The sequence below is a fragment of the Miniopterus natalensis genome, chromosome 1 (genome assembly GCF_054644295.1).
Source record: "Miniopterus natalensis isolate mMinNat1 chromosome 1, mMinNat1.hap1, whole genome shotgun sequence".
In the NCBI taxonomy this organism is placed as follows: Eukaryota; Metazoa; Chordata; class Mammalia; order Chiroptera; family Miniopteridae; genus Miniopterus; species Miniopterus natalensis.
This window is the reverse complement of record NC_142081.1, coordinates 106,436,311-106,462,112: the sequence shown is the minus strand read 5'-3', so window position 1 is coordinate 106,462,112 and position 25,802 is coordinate 106,436,311. Positions and strand designations below refer to the sequence as shown.

Here is a 25,802-nt window from a genome sequence, read left to right as displayed (position 1 = left end):
AAAATATTACAAATGTCCCTTTTTCTCCCTGGTGACCCATTTGTCGATATTTTTAAGACTGCTTCTTTAGGCAGTGTGATCAGCACAGCGGTAACGGAGGAAATATACAAATGTACTAAAATATTTCCTATTTTAGGAAATAAAAATTAGGCAAAAATTTGAATAATTTATTGCATATGGCTATAGTGTTTCTTCATCTGGAGGTCTCCTTTTTTCCTTTACTGTGGCATTAAGCTTATTCCTTTATCAGGAACTTTTCTTTATACTTTTTAAAAAAAATATGTTTTTATTGATTTCAGAGAGAGGAAGGGAGAGAAAGAGACAGAAACATCAATGATGAGAGAGAATCATTGATCGGCTGCCTCCTGTACACCCCCTATTGGGTATTGAGCCTGTAACCCGGGCATGTGCCCTGACTGGGAATCTAACTGTGACCTCCAGGCTCATGGGTCAGTGCTCAACCACTGAGCCACACCATCCGGGCCCATCAGAACCTTTTTGATCTGCTGTTTTCCTCTCCCTGGAATGCTCCTCAGAACCTCTTATGCTAGACACACTTCATCATTTAGATGCCACGTATTTCCTTTTCAAAGAGACTTTGTCCATCTTACTTAATAGTGTCTCCTTTCCTCTCAAAGACTCCATAACATTATTGTGTTTTAGGTTCTTAAATGCACCTACCATAATTGAAATTCTCTACTTTCTTTGTTTACTTTTTTATTCTTTACTTGCCTCCATTGGATGTAAACTTTATGAAAGCTGGGATTTCATTTGTCTCAGCCACAATATCCCCAGCATTTAGAACAATGTTTGATATATAATACCCAGCTGGCGTAGCTCAGTGGTTGAGCATCTACCCATGAACCAAGAGATCATGGTTCAATTCTGGTCGAGGCACATGCCCAGGTTTTGGGTTCGATCCCCAATAGGGGGCGTGCAGGAGGCAGCCAATCAATGACTCTCTCTCATCATTGATGTTTCTATCTCTCCCTCTCGTTTCCTCTCTCTGAAATCAGTAAAAACCTATTAAAAAAATAGATTCTTAGTAAATATTTCTTAAAAGAATGAATCAACAAATGAAATTAAATGTACTTACTCAAAGCATTTTGATTTAGTCACTAGTCTACAAATATTTACCTATGTGTCAGACCTTGTTCTAGGTACTGAAGATGCAACTGAAGAAATCAAGGCCATCCTTTCATTGTGTTTAAACTGGGGAAGGGGAGAGAGTTAAGAAAGGAACAGATAAAGGCATATGTCTTTCGGTTGGATCTAATAAAATGTTGTGCTGACTTTCATATGGATGTTACATGGAGATAAATGCCTAGTACTTTAAAATTTTATCATTATCTTTTTGTATTTAAAATTTTACTTTAGGACAAACTTTAACATATAGTTTAATATTTAACTCTTATTTTAGTATGTGATGAAATGATTATATTTGAAAAAGGACTTTAAGTGAAGCTTAAACTAAATTTCTTTGAAATTTGCAGATTTTGGAAGTATTTGCCAGTTCTTTGATTCAGAGGAATCTTTTGATGAGAAGGGATATCCCCAATCTAACAAAATACCAGATAATTCTGGCAAGAGATCAATTTAGGAAAAACCCACCTACAAATATCGTGGTAGGTATTTTAAAATAAATTTTGATGATAGATTATGTTTTTACTCAAAGCGAGGATGAAATGAATATAATGATTGTTTTTCGGTATATATATATATATATATATATATATATATATATAATTGGCTAATCAAGAATTCAGATATGATTTATATAGTTTATAAAAGCATGAAAAAATTGAACAGAAATACGATTTAATGATTTCAGTTAAGATATATTTATCTTAAAACTTTTAATTAAGCATTGGTCTTTTAGTTCATTTCTGTTTGGCAAAGTCAAAGGGCTATGCTGGAAGGAAAATCCTAACTACCTTTTAGACCCATAGCATTTTGGAATAGTTTGACTATCCTAACTTTTAGACCCATAGCATTTTGTCTCAACTCTCGATACTGAGGTTGGAGGAAACGTCATATTAAGATTCTTATTTCTAATCTTCAAAGAAAAAAATAGACGAGTAGGAACATAACCATCAAGATAGATCCAAAATGAAGAGATGCTCACAAGCACAAAAAGGCTTGTCTGAGTCTCTTGGAACTGAGTCTCTTGGAACTGAGAAGGAACTCGTGCAAAAGAACAGAAGCAAATGAATGAAGGTATGTAGGAGACAGTGAACAAGCCAATTTGGCCGAGGTAAAGGATCCAGGAAGTCAGAAATGATAATCTAGGGTGATCACATGGGAGTAGCTTTAAATGCTACATCAGAAATACGGACTTTAGTGTCTAGGGAACCACGAAGGGAGCTTTTTCTGTGAAATTGCAGTATAATATACTAAACTTTAATAAAATGTTTTAAAATTTCTGCTAGGGGTTAAAGATTCATTGAAATTTTAAATAGTAAATCTAAAACTGTTGAATCTGATCTTACTGAGGACAGTTTATATTTTACAGATAATGTGATTTTACCCTTTCAGGTAATTAGGCTGCCATTTAAAATTTTATTTATTTATTTATTTATTTATTTATTTATTTATTTATTTATTTATTTATTTATTAGAGAAAGAGAAACATTGATTTGTTGTTCCACTTATTTATGCATTCATTGACTGATTCTTGTATGTGCTCTGACCCGGATTGAACCCGCAACCTTAGCGTATTGGGACAATGCTCTAACCAACTGAGCTACTGGCCAGGGCTAGACTGCCATTTTAGGACATTTATCACTATCCTGGAAACATTTAAAATAACTATCAGTGATGTTAAATGCTACTAAAAGTGTAAGCTAGAGAATAATAGTCTTTATCTCTAGTAAAGGAAAATAATTAAAATATATTCTCAGTGGTCTTTTTTAAAAACTATCTTGTTATATAGATAGACCTGTTGTATGCTCCCATATGGAACGTCTACTTCACTTTTCCTTGAGAATAGTGGTTAAGAGCATAAGAACACTGGGCCAAATTCCCTGTGTTCAAGTACTGGATCTTTTGCTTACCACCTGTATAAGCTTGTTCCTCTGTGAAGTGGGCATGACAATAGTACTTACTTCCTAGGTGTTAAGATTAAATGAATTTGTACAAGTAATGTGCTTATAACAGTGTCTCCTTGGTGTCAGATGTTATTATGGCATGTATACTTGATGTTCAATATTGGTGTTAAACAGTCTGATTATTTATCCTGATGCCATAACATTTTTGAGGATAGGCCTATATCTTACTTTTCAGTGTATCCCAAATGTTTAGCTTAATGCTTGACAAGTAATAGATGCTTATTAAATAGTTTTGAAAAACGAATTAAACTATATACTGATAATAATTCACCTATAAAGAGAAACAGTATATGATAAGTAGTTGCCCCCTTTGAATTAAAAAATGTGAAGGGACAAGTTATATGGAAAATGCATTAGCACCTTTCCATAGCAACATTCTATGACATTTAGTGGAATCAGTAAGTTCTACACGGAGCAGGTATCTTCATTTATTTTCCTCTGGTTAAATTTGATATATGCTTATTTTCTAGGGAATACAACAAGGTATAATCGAAGGAGAGTTTGCTCTTTGTATTAGTTTATATCATGGTTATGAATTATTGCAGCAAATGGGAATGAGATCATTATATTTCTTCCTTTGTGGAATTATGGATGGAACTAAAGGTAAATTAAAGAAATAATGACACGTACAGTTTTGGCTAAAGTTGAACAATTTGTGTTATTTAAAAATACTCTAAGAAGCAATGAAATGGTTTTGTAATAAATGGCCATATTTCTTTGTTTTTGATAAATTGCTGAAAAAAAGCAAGCCATTTTATTTTTATTTATTTTTTTATTGTTCAAAATTTACAGATGTCCCCTTTTTTCCCTATTGACTGCTCCCTCCCCCTCTACTCCCCTCCCCAGACCTTCAACACATTATTGTCTGTGTCCATTGGTTATGCATATATGCATATAGAGTTTTTGATTAATCTCTTCCCACCACCCACCCCCACCTTCCCTCTGTGATTCGTCAGTCTGTTATATACTTCCATGTCACTGAATCTATTTTGTTCATCAGTTTATTATGTTCTTTAGATTCCACATATAAGTGAGATCATGTGATATTTGTCTTTCTCTGCCCGGATTATTTCGATTAGCATAATATTATCCAGGTCCATCCATACTGTCCTGAAGGGCATGAGATCTTTCTTTGCAGCTGCATAGTATTCCATGGTGTAAATGTCCCACAGCTTTTTATACACTCATCTACTGATGGGCACTTATGTTGTTTCCAGATCTTAGCTATTGTAAACTGCACTGCTATGAACATAGGGGTGGCATGTATCTTTTCTGGTTAGTGTTCCGGATATATTCCTAGAAGTTGGGATCACTGGGTCAAAAGGGAGCTCCATTTTTAATTTTTTGAGTAACCTCCATAATGTTTTCCACAGTGGCTTTAGTAGTCTGGATTCCCACCAGCAGTGTACCAGGGTTCCCCTTTCTCCACATCCTCGCCTGCATGTATCTTTGGTTGGTTTGTTGATGGCAGCCATTCTTACAGGTGTGAAGTGATACCTCATTGTGGTTTTAATTTGTATCTCTCTGATGATTAGTGACATTGAGCATTTTTCATGTCTCTTAGCCATCTGTATGTCCACTTTGGAGAAGTGTCTATTCAAGTCCTTTACCTATTTTTTAATTGGATTGTCATCTTCTTGTTGAGTTGTATGAGTTCTTTGTACATTTTGGAAATTAGCCCCTTATCAGATACATCCTTGGAAAATGTGTTCTCCTGCACTGTGGGTTTCCTTTGTATTTTCAGGCTGATTTCTTTTGCTGTACAGAAGCTTTTTAGTTTGATGTAGTCCCATTTGTTTATTTTCTTTTGTTTCTTTTGCCCTAGGAGATGTATTGGTGAAAATTCCACCATGTGAGATGTCTGTGACTTTACTGCCTATGTTTTCTTCCAGGATTTTTATGGTTTTGTGAGTTACATTTAAGTCTTTTATCCATTTTGAATTTATTCTTGTGTATGGAGTAAGTTGGTGATCTAGTTTCATTTTTTGTATGTACCTGTCCACTTTTCCAGCTCCATTTATTGAAGAGACTGTCTTTACTCCATTGGATGCTCTTGCCCCCTTTGTCAAATATTAACTGACTATAATGGAGTGGGTCTATTTCTGGGGTCTTTGTTCTGTTCCATTGATCTATATGCCTGTTGTTGTACCAATACCAGGCTGTTTTGATTACAATGGCTTTGTAGTATAGATTGATATTCAGTAAAATGATCCCTCCTACTCTGTTCTTTCTCATGATTGCTATGGCTATTTGGGGGCTTTTTTGGTTCCATATAAATTTTTGAAATATTTGTTCTAGCTCGGTGAAATATGCTGTTGGTATTTTAATAGGAATTGCATTGAATCTATAGATGACTTTGTGTAGTATGGACATTTTAATGATATTAATTCTAATCCATGAACATGGCATATTCTTCCGCTTGTTTATATCTTCCTCTATTTCTATTTTCAGTGTCTTGTAGTTTTCTGAGTACAAATCTTTTACATCCTTGGTTAAGTTTATTCCTAGGTATCTTATTTTTTCAGTTGCAATGGTAAATGGTATTTTTTCTTTTTAGTTTCTCTTTCTGAGAGTTCATTATTGGTGTATAAAAATGCCATCGATTTCTGGATGTTAATTTTGTTTCCAGCTACCTTGCCGAATTAATTTATCAAATCTAGTAGTACTTTGATGGAGTCTTTAGGGTTTTCTATGTCCAATATCATGTCATCTGCAAATAATGGCAGTTTTACTTCCTCCTTTCCAATTTGGATACCTTTTATGTTTTCTTCCTGTCTGGTGGCTGTGGTAAGGACTTCCAGTACTGTTATGAATAAGAGTGGTGAAAGTGGGCAACCCTGTCTTGTTCATTTTTAAGGGAAGTGATTTTAGTTTTTGACCATTGAATATGATGTTGGCTGTAGGTTTTTCATATATGGCCTTCATTATGTTGAGGTATATTCTCTCTGTTCCTACTTAACTGAGAGTTTTTATTGAAAATGGGTGTTTGCCTGGCTCGGCTTGGCTTAGCCGTTGAGCATCAACCTAGGATACAGGAGATTGCGGTTTGATTCCCGGTCAGGGCACATGCCTGGGTTGCGGGCTTGATCCCCAGTTGGGGGCATGCAGAAGGCAGCCTATCAATGATGACTCTGTCATCATTGATGTTTCTATCTCTTTCCCTCTCTCCCTTCCTCTCTCTGAAATCAATAAAAATGTATTTTTTTAAAAAAAGGGTGTTGGATTTTGTCCAATGCTTTTTCTGTATCAATTAATATGCTCATATTATTTTTGTCCTTCATTTTGTTTGTGTGATGTATCACATTTATTGATTTGCAAATATTATACCAGCCTTGCATCCCTGGAATAAATCCCACTTGGTCCTAGTGTATGATCTTTTTAATGTATTGCTGGATCCGTTTTGCTAGTATTTTGTTGAGGATTTTACCACCTATGTTCATCAGGGATATTGGCCTGTAATTTTCTTTCTTTGTAGTGTCTTTATCTGGTTTTGGGATTAGGATGATGCTGGCCTCATAAAAAGAGCTCGGGAGTTCTTCCTCTTGAATTTTCTGGAATACTTTGAATAGGGTAAGTGTTAGTTCTTTGAATGTTTGGTAAAACTTGCCTATAAATCCATCTGCTCCAGGACTTTTGTTTGTTGGGAGCTTTTTGATTACTGCTTCAATTTCATTAGTTGTTATTGGCCTATTCAGGTTTTCTGATTCTTCCTGATTCAGCTTTTGAAGATTGTATGTTTTTAGGAATTTGTCTTTTTCACCCAGGTCGTCCGATTTGTTGGCATATAGTATTTTCTTATAAGACTCTTTATATCAGCGGTGTCAGTTGTTATATCACCGCTTTCATTTCTGATTTGATTTATTTGGGTCCTCTGTCTTTGTGTCATGGTGAGTCTGGATAAAGGTTCATCAATCTTATTTTTCTTTTCAAAGAACCAGCTCTTGGTTTCATTGTTTTTGTATTGTTTTTTTAGTCTCTATGTCATTAATTTCTGCTCTGATCCTTTTTTCCTTCTACTTCCTGGTGGCTTTTCTTGTTGTTGTCTTTCTAATTCTTTTAGTTGTTGTGTTAGATGGTTTAGTAGAGCATTTTCTTGTTTCTTGAGCTATGCCTGTAATGCTGTGAACTTTCCTCTCTGGACAGCTTTAGCTGTGTCCCATAGACTTTGCGTTGTTGTCTGTTCATTTTCATTTTTTTCCAGAAAATGTTTGATTTCTTCCTTGATCTCATTGGTAACCCATTCTTTGTTTAATAACATCCTGTTTAGCCTCTATGTGTTTGAATATTTTTGAGTTTTTTTATAGTGGTTGATTTCTAGATCACATGGCATTGTGATCTGAGAAGATGCTTGATATGATTTCAATCTTCTTGAACTTGTAGAAACTTGCTTTGTGTCCTGACATGTGGTCTATTTTTGAGAAAGTTCCATGTGCACTTGAGAAGAGTGTGTATTCTGCTGCTTTGGGATGAAATGCTCTCTATATGTCAATTAAATTCATTCGATCTAGTGTGTCACTTAAGGTGTCTGTTTCCCTGTTGATTTCTTGTCTTGATGATCTGTCCATTGATGACAGTGGGGTGTTAAAGTTCCCCACTATGATTATGTTGCTGTCAATCTCCGCCTTAAATTTACCAATAATTTATTTATTTATTTAGGTGCTCCTATATTGGGTGCATGTATGTTTATAAGGGTTATTTCCTCCTGTTGGGTTGATCCCTTTAGTATTATTTAGTGACCTTCTTTGTCTCTTGTTATGGTCTTTATTTTGAAGTCGATTTTGCCAGAAATAAGTATTGCTACTCCAACTTTTTTTTTCATTTCCATTTTCATGGAATATTTTTTCCATCCCTTCTCTTTCAGCCTGTGTGAATCTTTTGCTCTCAGGTGGGTCTCTTGTAGACAACATATATATGGGTCCTGTTTTCTTATCCATTCAGCTACCCTATGTCTTTTGATTAGAGCCTTTATTCCATTTACATTTAAGATTACTATTGATATATACTTATTTAATGTCATTTTTTCCCTTTGTGCCGATGTACCTTTCAATATTTCTTCTTTTTGAAGCAGTCCTTTTAGCATTTGTTGCAGTGCTGGTTTGGTACTACTTAACTGTTTTAGCCTTCTTTTGCCTGGGAACCTCCTTATTTCACCTTCAGTTTTAAATGATAGCCTTGCTGGATACCGCAGTCTTGGTCGTAGATTATTGCTTTTATTACTTTGAGAACTTCATACCATTCCCTTATGTCCTGATGTGTTTCTGTTGAGCAATCTGCTGTTAGCCTTATGGGGGCTCCCTTGTAGGTAACTGCTTGTGTCTCTCTTGCAGCCCTCTTTAAAAAAAAAAAAATGTCAGTCAGATGAGCTTTGTCTGGGCAGCTTATGTTGTCTGTGGCTCACTGTGTTGTATGCTGATTTCGGATCTCCTGGGAGGTTTTTGTGTGTCAGCCAATGTCAGGAGCTGTGTGGGTTTGGCTCTGGTGTCCTTAGGTAGTTGGCTGGTCTGAGGCTCTCTGTGGACCATCTCCACCTGTCAGCTATTTTACCTCCCCCTTGTGATTACCTGGTCTTACTCCAGAGTTTTCTGAAGAGAGTATTTAGGGTGCAGGCTGGCTAATGTAGCTCAGGCTCTTGCTCCCCTTACTTGGAGGTTTTGCTGTCAGGCACTCACTGTGGGGAAGTTAGTCTCTGTTTCAAAGCCAACTCTTCAGTCCCTCCCCTCCCCTCCAATTCTAGTTCCCCATGCACTGGCCTGCTGCAGGTTCAGATTGAATTCAGTCTGTTGCCTTTTCTGTATGGATAGTTTCAGCGGCCTGGGCTGAGTGGGTTTGATTAAAAAAAGATTCCCATGAGCAAGCTGCCTGCCCAGTCCTCAGAAGGGGTTTTAAGCTTTTCCTCCAGTTCCGAAACAGTGGTCTCTGGGAGTCTTATTCTTGTAATGTTGTCCTGTGAACTGTTCTCCCTTCCCCCTCAGGACTGTGCCCTGTGGGGAGTGTCTGGGCCCTCAGTGAGCTGAACCAGCCCCTTTCCTCTTGGGGTTGGGGTTTTCAGCCTGTGGGAAAGGTAGGTGTGCTCTGCTGTTCCTTTCCCATTTCTGGTTGTCTGATCTCACAGGATGCTCAGTTCAATCTCTCCACAATGCAGACACAAATCCCAGCTTTTGCTGGTTTGTCACCCCAGTGCAAGCCAGGAAGTCAGATGCCAATTTAGCAATCAAAAACACACAAAGTAACAAACAGGTAGAGTACCTGCCCCGAGTACCTGCCCCTTGAGGTTCCCGCGTTCCGGCTCTTTGGAACTATGCAGGAGGAGTTACAGAGTCAGCCCTACACAGGTCTCCTGCACAGCTGATCTCAGTAAAGCTGGGGCAGCTCTTTGCTTGGTAATCCCGACTCCCCTCAGAGCAGGTCAAAAATCTCTGATTCACCCCACTAGCAGCTCTGGAGGCTGGAGACCAGATCTGCCCTGCTGGCCGCTCCAGTCCCTCTCTGGTGGCGGGAGTGCTCTCTTCCCCTTCCCCCCACCACACAGTTCAAATGCTTTCTGGGGCTCTACACAATGCCTTATGGGAAAGCAGAGGGTCCCTTTAGTTTGCTGCTGAGTGCAGTCCTCTGGCCCCTTTCTGTTTGAAAGCCACACCCTGTGGACAGCCTTTCCTGAGGTCAGCAATGGGGGTCACTTCTCCTGCCGATGTTGCAGCCGTTAGGTGTTTTGTTTTACTGGGAAGGTGTGGTCCCCTCTGCAGGCACACGATTCCCCTGGGTCCCTCTGACCTCTGCATGGGGCTCTCCTTCCCGTCTCCCCTCCGGGTTTGAGATCCCAGTTTTTGGATGACAGTCCACACTGCCAAGGGGAGGGGGCTTTGCAGCCTCTAACCCTCAGGCCTTGCAGCCCAGCATTGGCTTCAGGGGGACTCCTCCTTTCTACGCCCCTCCCCTCTTTCTGGACTCTATGATGTTTCTTCAGTGCTCCTTACTTGAAATATGTCCACTCAGGTATTTTTCTCTTGTTTTTACAAGCTGGCTACGCAATATTTTAGCTTTAAATCTAGTCTGTGGCTTGAAGCGTGGGCGATCTGCTTCTTGTCAGAATTCCGCCATCTTCCCTCCTTCAAGCCATTCTTTAATTTGTATGTGAACATGGTACTGTAAAAAAGTTGTTGGTTTTCATGTTTAAATTTGAAAAACTTGTATTCATTACTAGAGATTAATTTTTTAAAACAATATATTTATTGATTTCAGAGAGAGGAAGGGAGTGGGAGAGAGAGAGATAGAAACATCAATGACAAGAGAATCATTGAATGGCTGCCTCCTGCATGCCCCCGACTGGGGATCAAGCCTGCAGTCCGGGCATGTGCCCTGACTGGGAATGGAACTGCTGTCTCCCGCATCATAGGTCGATGCTCAGCCTCTGAGCCACACCGGCTGGGCTAAAGAATAATTTTTTAAAATACATAATAAATTTGATTAATTTTGCTGTTAAGTTATTTATTAGGAAAACCTTTTCTTAATTCCTGAAGGAATGACTCGGATGAAAAATGAACTTAACCGAAATGAAGACTTCATGAAACTCTATAATCATCTCGAGTGCATGTTTGCACATAGACGTAATACTTCAGCAAGTGGCATTTCTCCTATTGAAAAAGGTCTGGTTTCTCTTTTAAAATTTTATATTGTTTCCTCTTCATCAAGGTTAATTTTGAAATTTTGCTTCATTTATCCACATGTCTATACTTATATTTTGGTAGCAATAGACCTGTTAAATGATATAAGGGATGAATTGAGAAGAATAAATAAAATACAATTAAACGGAATAACTTAGGATAAATATTACAAGCACTATATATATAATAGAAGTTAGTAGTTGTTATGGTAGTGAAAAAATTTTTAGAACTAGCAAAAACTGATTTATAGCTTAACTAAACATTTATTTTTTCCCATTTACTTTGCTGCTTATTCCTATTTGGATTCTCTCTCAGAATGAAATTTTCATAAAAAATTCAAAGTTTATTTTACTGTAAGGCTGTGTGCTATCCAGGTGCTACTGAGTGTTTAAAGTTTTAATAAGGCCATTTTGAAAAGGATAATTAAAATACATTGACGTAATTGAATATGGAAAAATACAGAAATATTATTTTGATGTATTTTATTTTTATTTTTGCAGAAGAAAAAGAATTTTTCTATAGTCATCCAAAATTAAAGAAATTAGAAGAAATTGTAGTGGAACATTTCAAGTCATGGAACGGTAGGTCATCTTTAATAGCCTCAAGGCAAGGCAAAGTCATTGTAAAAATTCTGCTAACATTTCTTATGGAGAAGGTGGGCTTTTAATTATTCTGGATAATGAATATTAAAAAAAACTCAGAAATTTTGGGAGGATAGGTGAGAATGTTAAGAATATTGTAAGGTATGTGAAAAAGTCAGTCTGGGGCAATATAAGTGAAGGAGATACTAAAATAATATATAATATTATGTTAAGGAAAACTGAACTAGGTAAGGAGATAGAGTCATGCTTTATATACAGTGTTAGAGAAAGCCCATCTGTAGGGTAATGCTTGAGCTGTGTGTAACCTGATGAAAGTGAGGGAGCAAGCCTGGTAGATTTCTAGGAGAGGGTTACGCCAGGCAGAAAGAATGGCAGATTCAAAGGTCCTGCAGCAGTAAGGTATGTGGTATGATGAAGAATCAATAAACAAACCAATTTGGCTAGAGTATTGTAATGAGGGTATGAGTGGTTGTAGGAGGAGTTTGGAGAAGCTCCGGGGGCAGACGTAGGGCTTGATGCCAAGTCAGGACTTCAGACTTTATTCTATGAATGTGTGTGCTTCATGAGACCATTATAGAATGACATGATCTCACTTACATTTTTTAAAGTTTTTTTATGTATTGATTAATTTTAGAGAAGAAGAGGGAGAGAGGGACATTAATTTGTTGTTCCACTCATTCACGCATTCATAGGTTGCTTCTTATGTAGACTGTGACCCAGGATTGAACCCACAACCTTGGTGCATCAGGACCACACTCTAACTAACTGAGCTACCCAGCCAGGGCCTCACTTAAATTTGTAAAAGTTCACTCTGGTAGTTTTGTTGAAACTAGACATTGACCAATTAGGGGCTATTGCAATAGTCTAAGATGCTAGCAGATTATGGTGGATTGTACCAGTGCAGTAATGGTGGAGGTGCTCAGAAGTGGCCATAGATTCTCGATATATTTTGAAGTTGGAGTCAACAGTATTTGTTGATGGATTGGACATAAGATTAAATTATATAAGCAAAGAAAATTAAGAACAACATAGAGAAGAAAAAGCAAACTTGTTTGGATGCTTCTGAGACATCTAAATGGAGATGTGTAGGCACTGGATAAGTGAATCTGGATCTCAGAAGAATAGTCTGGGCTGTTTTTATTATTTACAGATATGTGAATACATTTTGGAGTTATCAGCATAAAGGTAGTATTTAAAGTTTCAGGAATGGACGTGTTGACATCACCAGGAATTCAGTTTAGAGACAAGAGAGGGCCCAGTGAGGGCTCAGAATGCAGTCCTGAAGAATACCAATATTTAGAGTTCAGATGAAAAAAGCCACAAAGGAGATTGAGAAAGAAACCAAATGAGTGTCAGACAAGCTGAGGGAAGAGACTATTTCAGTAGGAAGGAGTCGACTGTGTTAAGTACCGCTGAGATGTATGGTCAGATAAACTAAAAAGTGCCCTTTGAATTTGGCAATATGAAAGTTATTGATGACTTTAGTATAAGAGCTTCAGTGGAATGAGAACAGGAAGGCTGGCTGCAACCAGTTGAAGGAGTTAGGTGTTGCATTGAAAGTAGCTTTTGGTGATGGGTGTCTTTTTCTCAACAATGTTAAGACTATTGACAACATTTAAATAAGGTCTATAAATTAGATAGTAATAATGTATCAAAGTTAATTTTCTGATTTTCATGGTTTATTGTCTTTACGTAGAATAATATCCTTGTTTGTAGAATTTACACACTGAAGCATTAGGTGGTGATGAGCCATCATGTCAGCAACTTGACTCAAATGTCTGGGAGGAGGGAAAGCTACTTGTATTAGTTTTGCAACTTTTTTGTAGTTTGAAGTTATTTCAAAATAAAAATTATCTTTGATTTAAAAAAAGAAGGTAGTTATTGGTCAGAGGTTGGTCAGATGTAGAGGCTTGATGGGTCTGATGACTCAAAGGAGGTAAATGTAGAATAATTTTCTTGTAACAGGTGGTGTTTCTTTTTCCATATGTATTGTGAATTAACTTTATATATATTAAGTCATTTAATCCTTAGGGTTGTTATGAAGACTAAATGAGTTAATCTATAAAATGCTTAGTGTAGTTCCTGGTGCATGGGTGATGATTAATGTAACTCATGTGGGAGAAAGTAGGATTGTCAAAGTCCTAAGCAAGTGGGAAAACAAAGGAAAACTAATAACACTACAGAAAACCCTACACAACTTGCAGTTATTAACCAGTTGCTATGTGCAAGCCTACACAGTTTATATTTACTAGTTTATTTAATCATCACCTCAGTCCATTGTAGGTATTTGAAGAAATTAAAGCTTAAGGAGATTAAATAAGTACTGTGGTCACACATCACCTAGAGGGGAAGTGGCCCAGCTTCAAAGATCGTGCTCTTTTTCTTTCTTTCTTTTAAAAAAATATATCTTTATTGATTTCAGAGAGAGAGGAAGGGAGAGGGAGAGAGAGAGAAACATCAGTGATGAGAGAGTTGTCATTGACCGGCTGCCTCCTGCATGCCCCCGACTGGGGACTGAGCTTGCAACCCAGGCATATGCCCTGACCAGGAATGAACCATGATCTCCTGGGTCCTAGGTCAATGCTCAACCATTCAGCTGTGCTGGTTGGGCGATGGTGCTCTTCTTTTTCATGTGTTCTACTATCTCCTAAGCGCAGAGATATTGAGAGGAACTTTATGATTAACTGTAGGGTATATTCTGCAGTTCCGGAGAATTTAAAACATCATAGATTTGGGGACAGAATGTCAGGGCCTGGTTTAGGACAGGGCCTTTAGTGAACAGAAAGGAAAGGGAAGATTTACAAAATCAGTGGGAAATCTGTAGTTCTATACTTCTGATGTAGAAGGTAAAGGGGACTAACAGGCATCATGGATGAAATGAAGGACTGGTCAAAAGTGATTCGGATTATTTTTATTTGATTTGTTTAAGATTATATTTTATGTCAGCTAATGAGAGATTAGGAGCCAAGGTTATTAAAATTATTAGGTAAAGTAGGAAAACCAGCAAAGCTTTAAGATGTCTTATTTTTTTCAAAGAATTGTCAATCATTTGTATATAATTTCAGGCTTGTCGTTTGAACTAGTTCTTATCTTTGTGCTTTTAAAAAAGTCGTAATTAAATATTTTTTGCTGTATAGCTCAAAACACATCTGAGAAGAAATGTGACAAGACCAGAGTTATGATCTTCTCTTCATTTCGAGATAGTGTTCAAGAAATTGCAGAAATGCTTTTACGGCATCAGCCAGTTATTAGAGCAATGACTTTTGTTGGCCATGCCTCAGGGAAAAGCATGAAGGGTTTTACCCAGAAGGAGCAACTGGAGGTAATTATTTTTGGAGTTGATGAAAATAAAAATAAAATTGTTTAGCTTCTCACTTAATGCTTTTTTAACTCACCGGTCAATTATCTACTTCTTAAGAGACAATTTTATAGTAAAATGTAAATAAAGTAGACATATTTTGAAAGGCAAAAAAAGGTGTGTTTGTGGTTCTGAAACTTTTTTTTAAGTAATCTAAAGTGTAATTGTTCAGCAGAAAGGCTGTGGATGGAACCTGGCTCTTCCACTTATATTTTCTTAATTCCTGTGCCTCGGTTTTCTTTATATGTAAACATATTTCAGTGTTGTTGTAAGCATTAAATGAAATTGTACTGTAGAGCCTTCAATAAATGCTTTATTTATTTATCTTAAGTCATTTTAGTTATTTATTCCAAACAGTTATCTCTTTATTTCTATTATTTAAAAATCCTACCATATGCTCTGCATAAGAGGTCGTAAATTTTCTAAGTACTGTGATATTGTCTTTTTGGGGAAATTTTAGACTATTGGCCTTTATAAACTATATACAGGTTTTTGCAGATTAGCTATAGGTCTACTCACTGACAATTAGGTATGTCTTTAATGTCTAATTCATTTTTTTAATATGTTTTTATTGATTTCAGAAGGAGGAAGAGAGAGGGGGAGAGGGATAGAAACATCAGTGATGAGAGAGTCATTGGTCGGCTGCCTCCTGCTTGTCCCAGTGCTACAACCCAGGCATATGCCCTGGCAGGAATTGAACTGTGATCTACTGGTTCATGGGTTGATGCTCAACCACTGAGGCACGCTGGCCGGGCAATGTCTAATTCATTTTGATAGATCCTCTCTTGATTCTGTCAACATTAGTAGGTGAGGAATCCTATTCTCTAAATAGCTTTTATAGATTCCTCAGTGTATTCAGAAGAGTCTGTTTAAGCTGTCTGGATCTGGTGGCCGCTAACTTTTCCTGAATCTGAATATAATTCCTTTCCCTGTCTCAAGTTTGATTGTAAAGTACTTTAAAGGGTTCAGATATCTAGTAGGTGATTATTACTAATCTTAACATTTGTATGTGAATGAAAAATAAAATGGATTTTTGCTTAGGGGGTCAAGCATTTTAAAATCAATACCTATAGTACCTAACCTGGTCTCTGGCCAATTTCATTATTATCCAATGTTGTTATTTCTTGAGTTTGTCAGATACCATAAAAAACCTTATTGATATTATTGAATTTGTCCTTTGTTCACTTATGTCAATAATATTTTTACATATGCCAGAATAACTACCCTTTTTATTACTCCTATACTTGTTTTCATAATGGCACTTTTATTCTGAAATAAGCTTTTATGCAAATAGTTGTAATTATTTATTTATTTAGAAATAGGCTCTGAAGTCAGAGAGGAAGTAGAGGGCCAGAAGCTTTAGGGCCTTCTAGGTAATTTCCATCTTTTTGACACTGGGTTTTACTCAGTGAGATGGGAAGAAGCCCTTGGAGACTGTTGAGCAGAGAAGGGTCATGGCGTGATTTATATTTTAAAATAATCACACTGATTGCTGTCTTACGAGTAAACTATAAGGGACAAAGTGGAAACAGGAAGACAGGTTGGAAGACTTATTACAATAATTCAAGCCAAAGATGATGGTGGCTTATACAAGGGTGGTAGCAGGAAAGGTTTTGAGAAATGGTTGGGTTCTGGATATATTTTGAAGGTCAAGCTGACAGGATTTATTGATAAGTTAGAGTGAGGTGTGAGATAAAGGAGTGTGAGGACTGATTCCAAGGTCTTTTGGCCTGAGCAACTAAAAAGAGCTGCTGTTAACTGTAGGTAAGACTATAGGACAAGCAGGTTTTGGAGAGAATATCAGAAGCTCTGTTTTGGACAAGTTAACTTTGGCATGACTACGAGATTAGTGATTTTCAGACTATCAAAACTGATGGAGGATCAGTTTCCTCCCAATGTGTCACAGACAGATATTTTGAACATTGCAATAAACATGAAGTATTTGTAAAGTAAAATGACTGAGAAAGTTTATGTTCAAGTTTTTTATTATTAGAGTTAACAAACAGAAGTACTTTGTCAAGCTTCTAAACCCTTACTCGTAATTTTTGTACTTCTTAATGGTTAGTAATAAACAGTTTGTGAACTGAAACCAGTAATATACAGTTCATGAACTATTGAGAAGCAGTGTGTAAATATCAGCTACTTGATGCTGAATAAACAATTGAATATATACATCTTGTTTCATGGGTTCAAGGCTTGGGAATCATCATCATATAAATTAGACTGGATGACTGAATGGAGATAGAGAAGATGTCCAAAGACTGAGCCATGGGGTACTTCTTGCTATGAACGATAGCAATGATTATGATTCCCTAGGGAACCAGAATAAATGGCTAATGAAATAGGAAGACCACCAGGAGAATGTGGTATCCTGGGACCAAATGAGGAGGGGGAGAATTAATGTGTAGATGCTGCTGAGAGTCATATAAAATGATAACAACTGGGAATTGACCATTGGATTAAGAGATGAGAAGGCAAATGAGCTTGAAAAGAACGGTTTTAGTGGAATGGTAGAAATAAGCCAGCACTGAGTAGAGCTAGAGATAACAACTATACAAATCTCAAGGATTTTTGCTATAAAGGAGAACAAAGGTGGCAGTGGTTTTCAGTTGTTCTATGTTGGGATATATAACAGTGTGCTTGTATGCTGATAGGTATGATCAGTTGAGAAGGAAAAATTGATAAAGCAGAGAGAAGAGCATTGCTGGAATGATCTTTGAGTAGATGAGGGAAAGGGACAGGATCTAGTACAAAAATATAGGGATGGACCTCAGTTAAGAACACGGGTAGTTTATCCAAAACAATGGGGTGAAGGTAGACTCTACAGGCACAGATATAGGTGGGTGGGTAGATGTAGCAGTGATACCTTGTTGGAAGATCTTTGATCAGTTTTTGCTATGTCATCAGCTGAGAGTAAAGATGGGGAGGAAATGTTGGAAGTTTGATGAGAGGAGAGAGTAGGAAGCAGTTATTCAGGGGAATGGGGAGAGTGATTGGATTAAGGAAATATGAAATGATTTTCAGATAATACCAGGGGCCCATTCAAGGTGAGAGATTGAGTTAGTGTGAAATCAACATGGTTGATGTTTTCCTCCAGCCACATTCAACTGCATGGGTATAGGCTCAAACTATGGGAGGTGGAATATATCTAGTGTTGGAGTTTAGTCAGAGGAATATGGAGTGAGAGAGGAGCAAGGGAGTAGAATTTAAGGTAGGGTGAAGGGTAGGATCAGTAGATTATAAATCCTGGTGGCAGTTATTTAATTAATCACTATTCCTTTCTCTGATTAATTAACTTCTGATTCATATTTATTTTTCAAACTCCAAAATTAATATCAATCATAGGGATATAAATAAGTTTATATGTGTTAACTAAAAAGAAAGTTGTTTGACATTCTCTATTAATCTTTTAACTAGTTATATTAGAGAAAACTATTCAAGAGATGTAAAAAATAATTTGACAACTCTTACAGTCATATTTTGGGGTGGCATATTCTGCTACCTCTCACTGGAATGACAGTATAAAAGGTAAGGTATGAATTTGTTGGCATGAGAAAGTCCAAACCTGTAGAAAAAAATTTAAGAGTTTATTTATTTGAGCCCAATTGATGACAGCGCCAGGATGATTTCAAGTACTTTGGAAAATGACAGTTTTGCAGTTTCTTTTCTACATTTGGAATTAAGAAGGGAACAATTTAGGAAGATTAAATGAAGGTGGGAGAAAGCAAGGCTGGGGATTGGATTACAGGATAGTTAAGATTATGTGCTCTCTTGAGAGGTCAGGAGGCATTTCAAAGGTGTGTTAAACTAGATGCATGAAAGCAGTGGACAGGGCTTGCTTAAGGCAAAGCTAAACCTGTTACTAAAGAAGTTATAGACCTGGGGTGAGACTACCTACCTTGACCTGCCCAGTTAGGAATTTATGATAAGATCACCCTGTGAAATTACTTTTGGTTAGATTTTTACAGCACTCCTTTTTCATCCACAAATTCTAGGAGTAATAAAACATTTTTACTTTAGATACACTTAACAACAATTTAGGTCTATGGTATGATAAATAGCAGTAATTACTCTGGAACATTTACTCCTTTTAGTGATACTAAAAATAATATCTGGAGTTTCCCATTCATGTGTAAATTGTTAGCAAACCCTTTTGGAATCGTAACCATTATTAAAGCAAAGAAATGAAGACTGCCCTTTGCATTTTACCATGATTTCTTCTGGCTTATAATGTCATTTTGTCACTTCTTTTCTTATTTGGTAGTATCCTGGATGCTAATTTTTAATCTGATTTCACCATTTTGAGGCCAGTGGGAAAAGTTTGCTTTGATTTACAACTCTTTTATGTTTGCATTTAATTATTTTAAAATCATTTTTATTTTAGGTAGTGAAACAGTTTCGTAGTGGTGGTTACAATACATTGGTTTCTACTTGTGTTGGTGAAGAAGGTTTGGATATAGGAGAAGTTGATCTTATAATATGTTTTGATGCTCAGAAGAGCCCAATCCGTCTTATACAGCGAATGGGTAGGACTGGTCGTAAACGTCAAGGCAGGATTGTTGTTATCCTTTCGGAGGGACGAGAAGAACGTGTAAGTAGATTTTTAGAAACATGATTTGTAATTGAAATTCAAGAAATACAGCCTAAATACAGATATCAGTCTGTTAAGATTCAAAGTCCAAACAACATGTAAGTAAGTAGTTGGTTGATTCCACCCTCCCCCGCCCGCCTTTGTATAGATTCTGGCTATTCTTTCTTTCTCATTAAGAGAATTTTCAATTGGATTCAGTTTTAAAAATTTTATCCATATAAAGAAACATTTGTACTTTAGTATTAATTTGGACACCTAGATGCAAAAATCAATGTGTATTACTTTGCTTTACTATTTCCTGCCCTTCTAAGGCCTACTTTTTATGTTTATCTTAGTAACTACAATGAGTTGAGAATGGTTTTATATCTTAAAGAGTTCCCTAAACCAATCAACCAACCAACAAGAATATGCACCAGAGATAGCATGTGGCCTGTAAAGCCTAAAATATTCACTGTCTGGCTCTTTTTGGAGAACTTTGCAGGTTCCTATTCTAAGTGATAAGGGACTTGAGTTACATTTGTACTTTGCTACAATCCTGGGTGACAGGCCTTCCTTAATACGATGTTGTACATAATATTATTTTGTGTTTGTTACACTAAAAGATTAACTTTTGTAATTCAGTGGGACTATTTCTGTGGCTAGATATATAGTTTCACATTAAAGACTTTTTCATTAATTATGTTAGTTTTTAAAAATTGATTTAAAATGTTTATATAACCTTTAAAAACCATCCTGAGTCCTTTTGGCTCTCCGAGCAGCACTGTAGCAGTCAGAAAGAACAAGTACTTAACGAAAGGCAGCAAAAAGGGAGCCAAGAAGAAAGTGGTTGATCCATTTCCTAAGAAAGATTGGTGTGATATGAAAGTACCAGCTATGCTCAATTTAAGAAATATTGGAGCCTGGCTGGCGTGGCTCAATGGTTATGCATTGACCTCTGATCCAGGAGATCATGCTTTGATTCCTGTCAGGGCACATGCCCAGGTTGTGGGCTTGATCCCAGCAGGGGGTGTGCAGGAGGCAGCCTATCCATGACTCTCTCATCATTGATATTTCTCTCTCTCTCTCCCTATCCCTTCTCTCTGAAATCAATAAAAATATATTGAAAAGAAAGGAGGAGGAGAGGAGAAAAGAAAAAAAAAAATATTGGAAATACACTAGTCATCAGAAGTCAAGGAACCAAAATTTCATCTGATGGTCTCAAGGTTCATGTTTTTGAAGTGAGCCTAGCTGGTTTGCAGAATGATGAAGCTGCATTTAGAAAATTCAAGCTAATTACTGAGGATGTTCAGGGCAAAAAAATGCTGACTAATTTCCATGACATGGATCTTATATGTAACAAAATGTTAAAAAATGCTCCATGGTCAAAAAATGGCAGACCATGACTGAAGCTCATGTTGATGTCAGGACTACCAATGGTTATTTGCTTTGTCTTTTCTGTGTTCATTTTACTAAAAATAAATAAATAAATAAATAAATAAATAATAAATAAATAAGTAAATAAAAAGCAACAATCAGATTCGGAAGACCTCTTATGCTCAGCATTAACAGGTTGGCCAAATCTGTAAGAAGATGGAAATCATGACCCGAGAGGTGCAGACAAATGACTTGAAAGAAGTGATCAATAAACTGATTCCAAATAGCACTGGAAAAGACAGAAAAGGCTTGCCAATCTGTTTATCTGCTCCATGATGTCTTCATTAAAAGAGTAAAAATGCTTAAAAAGCCCAAGTTTGATTTCATAAAATTCATGGAGCTTTCTGGTGAAGGTAGTAGTTCTGGAAAAGCTACTGAGGATGAGACGAGTGTTAAAGTTGAATGAACCGATGGATATGAGCCCAGCCTAAGAATCTGTTTAAAATTCAGAATTTAATGTTGATAAATAAAAACCCTATAGTGATTTTAAAAAAAATCATCCTGAATAGTGAACTTTTTCCCAATATTTTTCATATGACTACAGCATATTCTCGTGTAAAATTTAGTTTCTTAAATGATCCCAATAAATGATATGTTTGGCAGCTTGTACAGTTTTTGTATTATCACTGAGTGGAATTGGATTTTAGCTAATTGTATTACCTTAGGCAAATCACTTAACTTCTCTATTCTGGTATTAGTTTTCTTATCTGTAAATAGTCATAATGGCCCACATTTAATAAGCACCTACTCTGTGCTGTGTTCTAAGTGCTTCAGAAGCATTATCTTATTTAAGGGGAGTGATGCTTTTCTTGTATACAGTAAAGAAAACTGAAGTGTAGAGAGATGAAGAAGCTGAAATAAGGAATCATATTTAAAAAAAGCAACATATACTTTATATATAAATATTAGCCTTACTCAGAAAGAGCAAGATACTAAATAAAAGATAGATTCTCTTTGTGCAATTTAGTTACTAAAGTAGGGTTTATAATAGATTTTGATATGATTTTCATCAAGAGTTATTTGAACAGGCTTCAAATTCAAGACAACAGATATTCTATTCTCTGAGCATTTAAGTGGATTAGAGTTTAATTTACTGTTTAGAATAAACCCAAACTAACATAATAATTGCTTGTTATGGCTGATTGTTGTAGAAATAATGTAATTTGATGTTTATTTCTTTTTACAGACTTATAATCAAAGTCAGTCCAACAAAAGAAGTATTTATAAAGCTATTTCAGGTAACAGGCAGGTCCTTCATTTTTATCAAGCAAGTCCACGAATGGTTCCTGATGGAATCAATCCAGAATTACATAAAATGTTCATCACACATGGTGTCTATGAACCAGAGAAGCCTCCTCGGAACTTGCAGCGAAAGTCATCTATTTTTTCCAGTAGGAGTGGTAAATAAAAAATTTTGCATTTTAAACATGCATATTTTTCCTGTTGTTGGTTAGCAAATCACATATTGATATATTTCTTCTTTAAGAAATTCAACATACATTCTAGGATGTTAAGGGTGTTCTCTTTGGAAAGGATATGTGGTAGAGGGAAAGAGGCATTGGCAGTACAGAGTGATTGAAACTCAGTGCTGGGAAAATTCAAAATATCCTACCAACCCAGAGAATCCTCTTTGCAGTGTTGAAAAGAAAGAAAACAGTTTTATTTCGAATAAACATTAAATGAGATTACAATATGCATTGTAGGCCAAATACTAAGATTGATAGAAAGACAGAAAGAAATTGTACCCTATTGATTCCCCGAAACACAATCCTTTGCATGCATATTCTCAAGGTCAACAGTAGCATGTCTTCTTATAAGAGGAGGTCACTATTTGCTATACATTCTTTCATACTTCATTCCAAATTCACCTGGTAATTGAGGTAGCCATTGTGTTAGCTAGTTGGCTTTATCCAAAGAAATAATAAAACTCTTAACTCTCTAATGAGCAGGTAGTGACAGCTCAGAGAAAGGTGCCTAAGCTAAACTGCCCTGGTAACTGGGAGATAGGGACACCATCTTTCTTGATGTTTACATTTCAAAGAGACAGCTCCTAGACCCTTAAGAAAAGCATTTCTGGCTCTAGCTGGTGTGGCTGTTGGTTGGGCGTCATCCTGGTCACCAGAAGGTTGTTGGTTTGATTCCCAGTAGGGGGCATGCAGGAGGCAGCCCATTGATGTTTTGCTCTTGCATTGATGTTTCTCTCCCTTCCTCTCTATCTAAAAAAAAAGTCAATAAAAATATTTTAAAAAAGAAAAATATTTCTGGTTGAAAAGCTGGCCAGAGGCTTGTTTAGCCTTTATAAAGATTGGCATGCACACCAAAGGGTTAAAGAAAGGATTTACAAATGTAAGGTATCTCTGGAATTGCTCTAAAGAAGGGAGGGGGAATGAGTCTTTCCCTTTCTGCAAAGGATAAAGTCCAACCCCCCCCTTTTTTTAAATTGTGAAGTTAAACCAAGTTATTGGTGATACTGAGTCAGCAAGAAACATACTTTTGTTCTAGGGAGCATAGTAATGAGAGTGTTGCTAGCTTAAAACTGCAGAGGTAGTGGTGATATCAAGAAAATATCTTGAAATATTAGCACTATGAAAAGGTGAGAAACTAAAAAGTTTCTTTTGAATTTTAGTCTTTAGGCTTTTAAGGAATCATAAAATCATGTAATTGTATTTTAAGATTTGGAAGAAACCTTGGGGATCATCTGGTCCACTTATGTGTCAAAGTAGGAATGCTTTATGCAACATTCTTGTTAAGTGAATATCCAGCTTCATCTTGAATTCAAATCTATGTTAAAGGAAATCATATTTTTTTAAAATGAGGGTTCATTTCATGTTGAAAAATCTGTCTTTGTACCTTTTTCTCATTGATTTAGTTTTGTCTTCGAGATAGCAAAGAACAATTATGATCCTTGGTTTACTTATGTAGAAATTGTTTATGAATTTGAAGATAGTACCTCTCAAGGTTTTCAAACCATGATGTTTCCAAGTCCTTTCCCTTCTAGTCATCTGCTTTGGACTCTCTTAAATTTGTTAATGTTCTTTCCCTTAATCAATGCTTTTTGGATATGCCTATTAAAACTAATACAATTCCACTTAATAAGAATATACCTGTCCTTTTACAAGACTTTGCCAACTTTTTGGTTAAAATGAAAAGATGATATGTATTTTGAATTCTCTTGAGTTTATTAAACTAATAATAGCATCAAAACTTGATTAGGTTGGAATAAATTATTCTGGTATTTTTATAAATGTTAATTAGCCATATGTTTAATAATTGTTTCTAAAATGCTACTTGGAATGGATGGCAGATTTTGTTAGTAAAGTGTTTTTTAATTTCTAATATTTTAAAGTTTTATTTTTCTTGATTAGAGAGAGAGGAAGGGAGAGAGAGAAAAACATCGATTTGTTGTTCCACTTATTTATGCATTCATTGGTTGATTCTTGTATGTGCCCTGACTGGGGATCAAACCTACAACCGTGATGTATTGGGATGGCACTCTAACCAACTGAGCTACCCAGCCATTTTTGTTTTTAATTTTTTTTATTATGTATTGGTTTAAGGAGTAGAGCTTTATGGTTAAACAATTAGATATGTCAGTAAAATTCTAATACTTGTCATTTTTATTTACTTATTTTATTTTTTTAATCCTCACACGAGGATATTTTTTCCATTGCTTTTCAGAGAGTGGAAGGGAAAGAGAGAAACATTGATGTGAGAGAGACACATCAATTGGTTGCCTCTAGCACATGCCCCAACCCAGGCAGGCCTGCAACCAAGGTACATGCCACTGGCCAGAATCGTACTGGAACCCTTCAGTTCGAGAGCTGACTCCCTAAGCACTGAGAAAACTGGCTAGGGCAATACCTGTCCTTTTTAAAAAATTGAGATATTAGCTCATGTTCATTTTTCTGTACCTTTTTTTTAACCATTTTTCCAGTGTTAGTGATTCATCTTGCCAAGATTATTTATATAAGTGTATTGTTCTATTTATTAGTATATAATTCAACTGGTCTTAGAGGACTGAATTTATTTAAAGTGACTAGGAGAGTTGAATACCTTCCTATTTCAAAAGTCTTAGAGGTTCAGATTGTTAGATCTAAAGGGACCTGAGAGATCACTTAGTTCAAACCCCTTATTTTATAAAAGCTTGTTATAGTATTTTGGAATAACTAAGAAAGAGGTTTCCTGTTTCCTAAATTCAGTAGTCTTTCTGATTTTTTCTGCCCTCATCTGTATTTGGCCAGAGTTCCTGCTTTATACTGTTTATCCTTTCCAGCTTGCAATTATTTTCCTTTATAGAGATTATGGAAGCCAAAAAGGGTTAATTTACTCTGTTTTTTTTTTTTTTTAAGTATGTTATGTCATTTTTTTTTTTTTTTTAAGCAGATCTTTTTTTTCTTTTTTTAATTTTTCTTTTTTTAAATATATTTTTATTGATTTCAGAGAGAGGAAAGGAGAGGGAGAGAGAGAGATAGAAACATCAATGATGAGAGAGTCATTGATCAAACCCTCAACCCGGGCATGTGCTCAACCGCTGAGCCACGCCCAGCCGGGCAAGCAGTAGATCTTTTCTACCCCCCTTTACTCCACCCCACAATCCCAATTTAAGACCATCTAAAAACCCTTTATTGTTTTGGGGTCCTCCCACAAGCTTCAGATAACCTTTCCAATAATGTTATGATAGAATCATGATACTAGTTTTTATTTGTAAATTATCTGACTGTTTCATGCCAGGACTTAGACAACAAAATGGAGAGAGTCCAAAAGAAGCCAGGAATGAGAGCCTAGCTACCTGGCTCTGTCTGTTAATGAATGGATTACTAAAGATTAGCTCCTAGACTCCTAGACAGAAGGGAGCATTAATACTTTCAAAGAGGTCAGAGAATTGTAGGAGATATGTAGAAGCAGGAAGAGATAACCAGAGTGATTATATGAAGAATAGACTGTTGATATATATTTTGTATTTGCCTAGCAGATTTTTTTAACCTCTTTTCAATTACTTTTCAACCCTATAGGAATAAGACAAAGTGATTCAAAGAAAGATTGGTTCTTATCCGATGAAGAATTTAAATT

General features: G+C 36.3%; 1 protein-coding gene and 1 pseudogene across 2 annotated transcripts in view; both read left to right on the top strand.

The window, feature by feature from the left end:
- Positions 1 to 25,802, top strand: part of FANCM (FA complementation group M) — a 38,521-nt gene extending 12,719 nt beyond the window's left edge. Inside the window, exons 5-11 of one of the 2 annotated variants that reach the window (XM_087824912.1) lie at positions 1,494 to 1,625; positions 3,578 to 3,710; positions 10,625 to 10,750; positions 11,269 to 11,349; positions 14,508 to 14,692; positions 19,113 to 19,319; positions 25,745 to 25,802. In XM_087824912.1, the coding sequence (XP_087681038.1) occupies positions 1,494 to 1,625; positions 3,578 to 3,710; positions 10,625 to 10,750; positions 11,269 to 11,349; positions 14,508 to 14,692; positions 19,113 to 19,319; positions 25,745 to 25,750 (870 nt within the window). In that variant the 3' untranslated portion in view covers positions 25,751 to 25,802. Of the gene's footprint in view, positions 1 to 1,493; positions 1,626 to 3,577; positions 3,711 to 10,624; positions 10,751 to 11,268; positions 11,350 to 14,507; positions 14,693 to 19,112; positions 19,320 to 21,918; positions 22,141 to 25,744 lie in introns of those variants that run through there. The other variant, XM_016217350.2, reaches the window with a different exon arrangement.
- On the top strand, positions 19,881 to 21,302 carry LOC107540570 (small ribosomal subunit protein eS1-like; annotated as a pseudogene).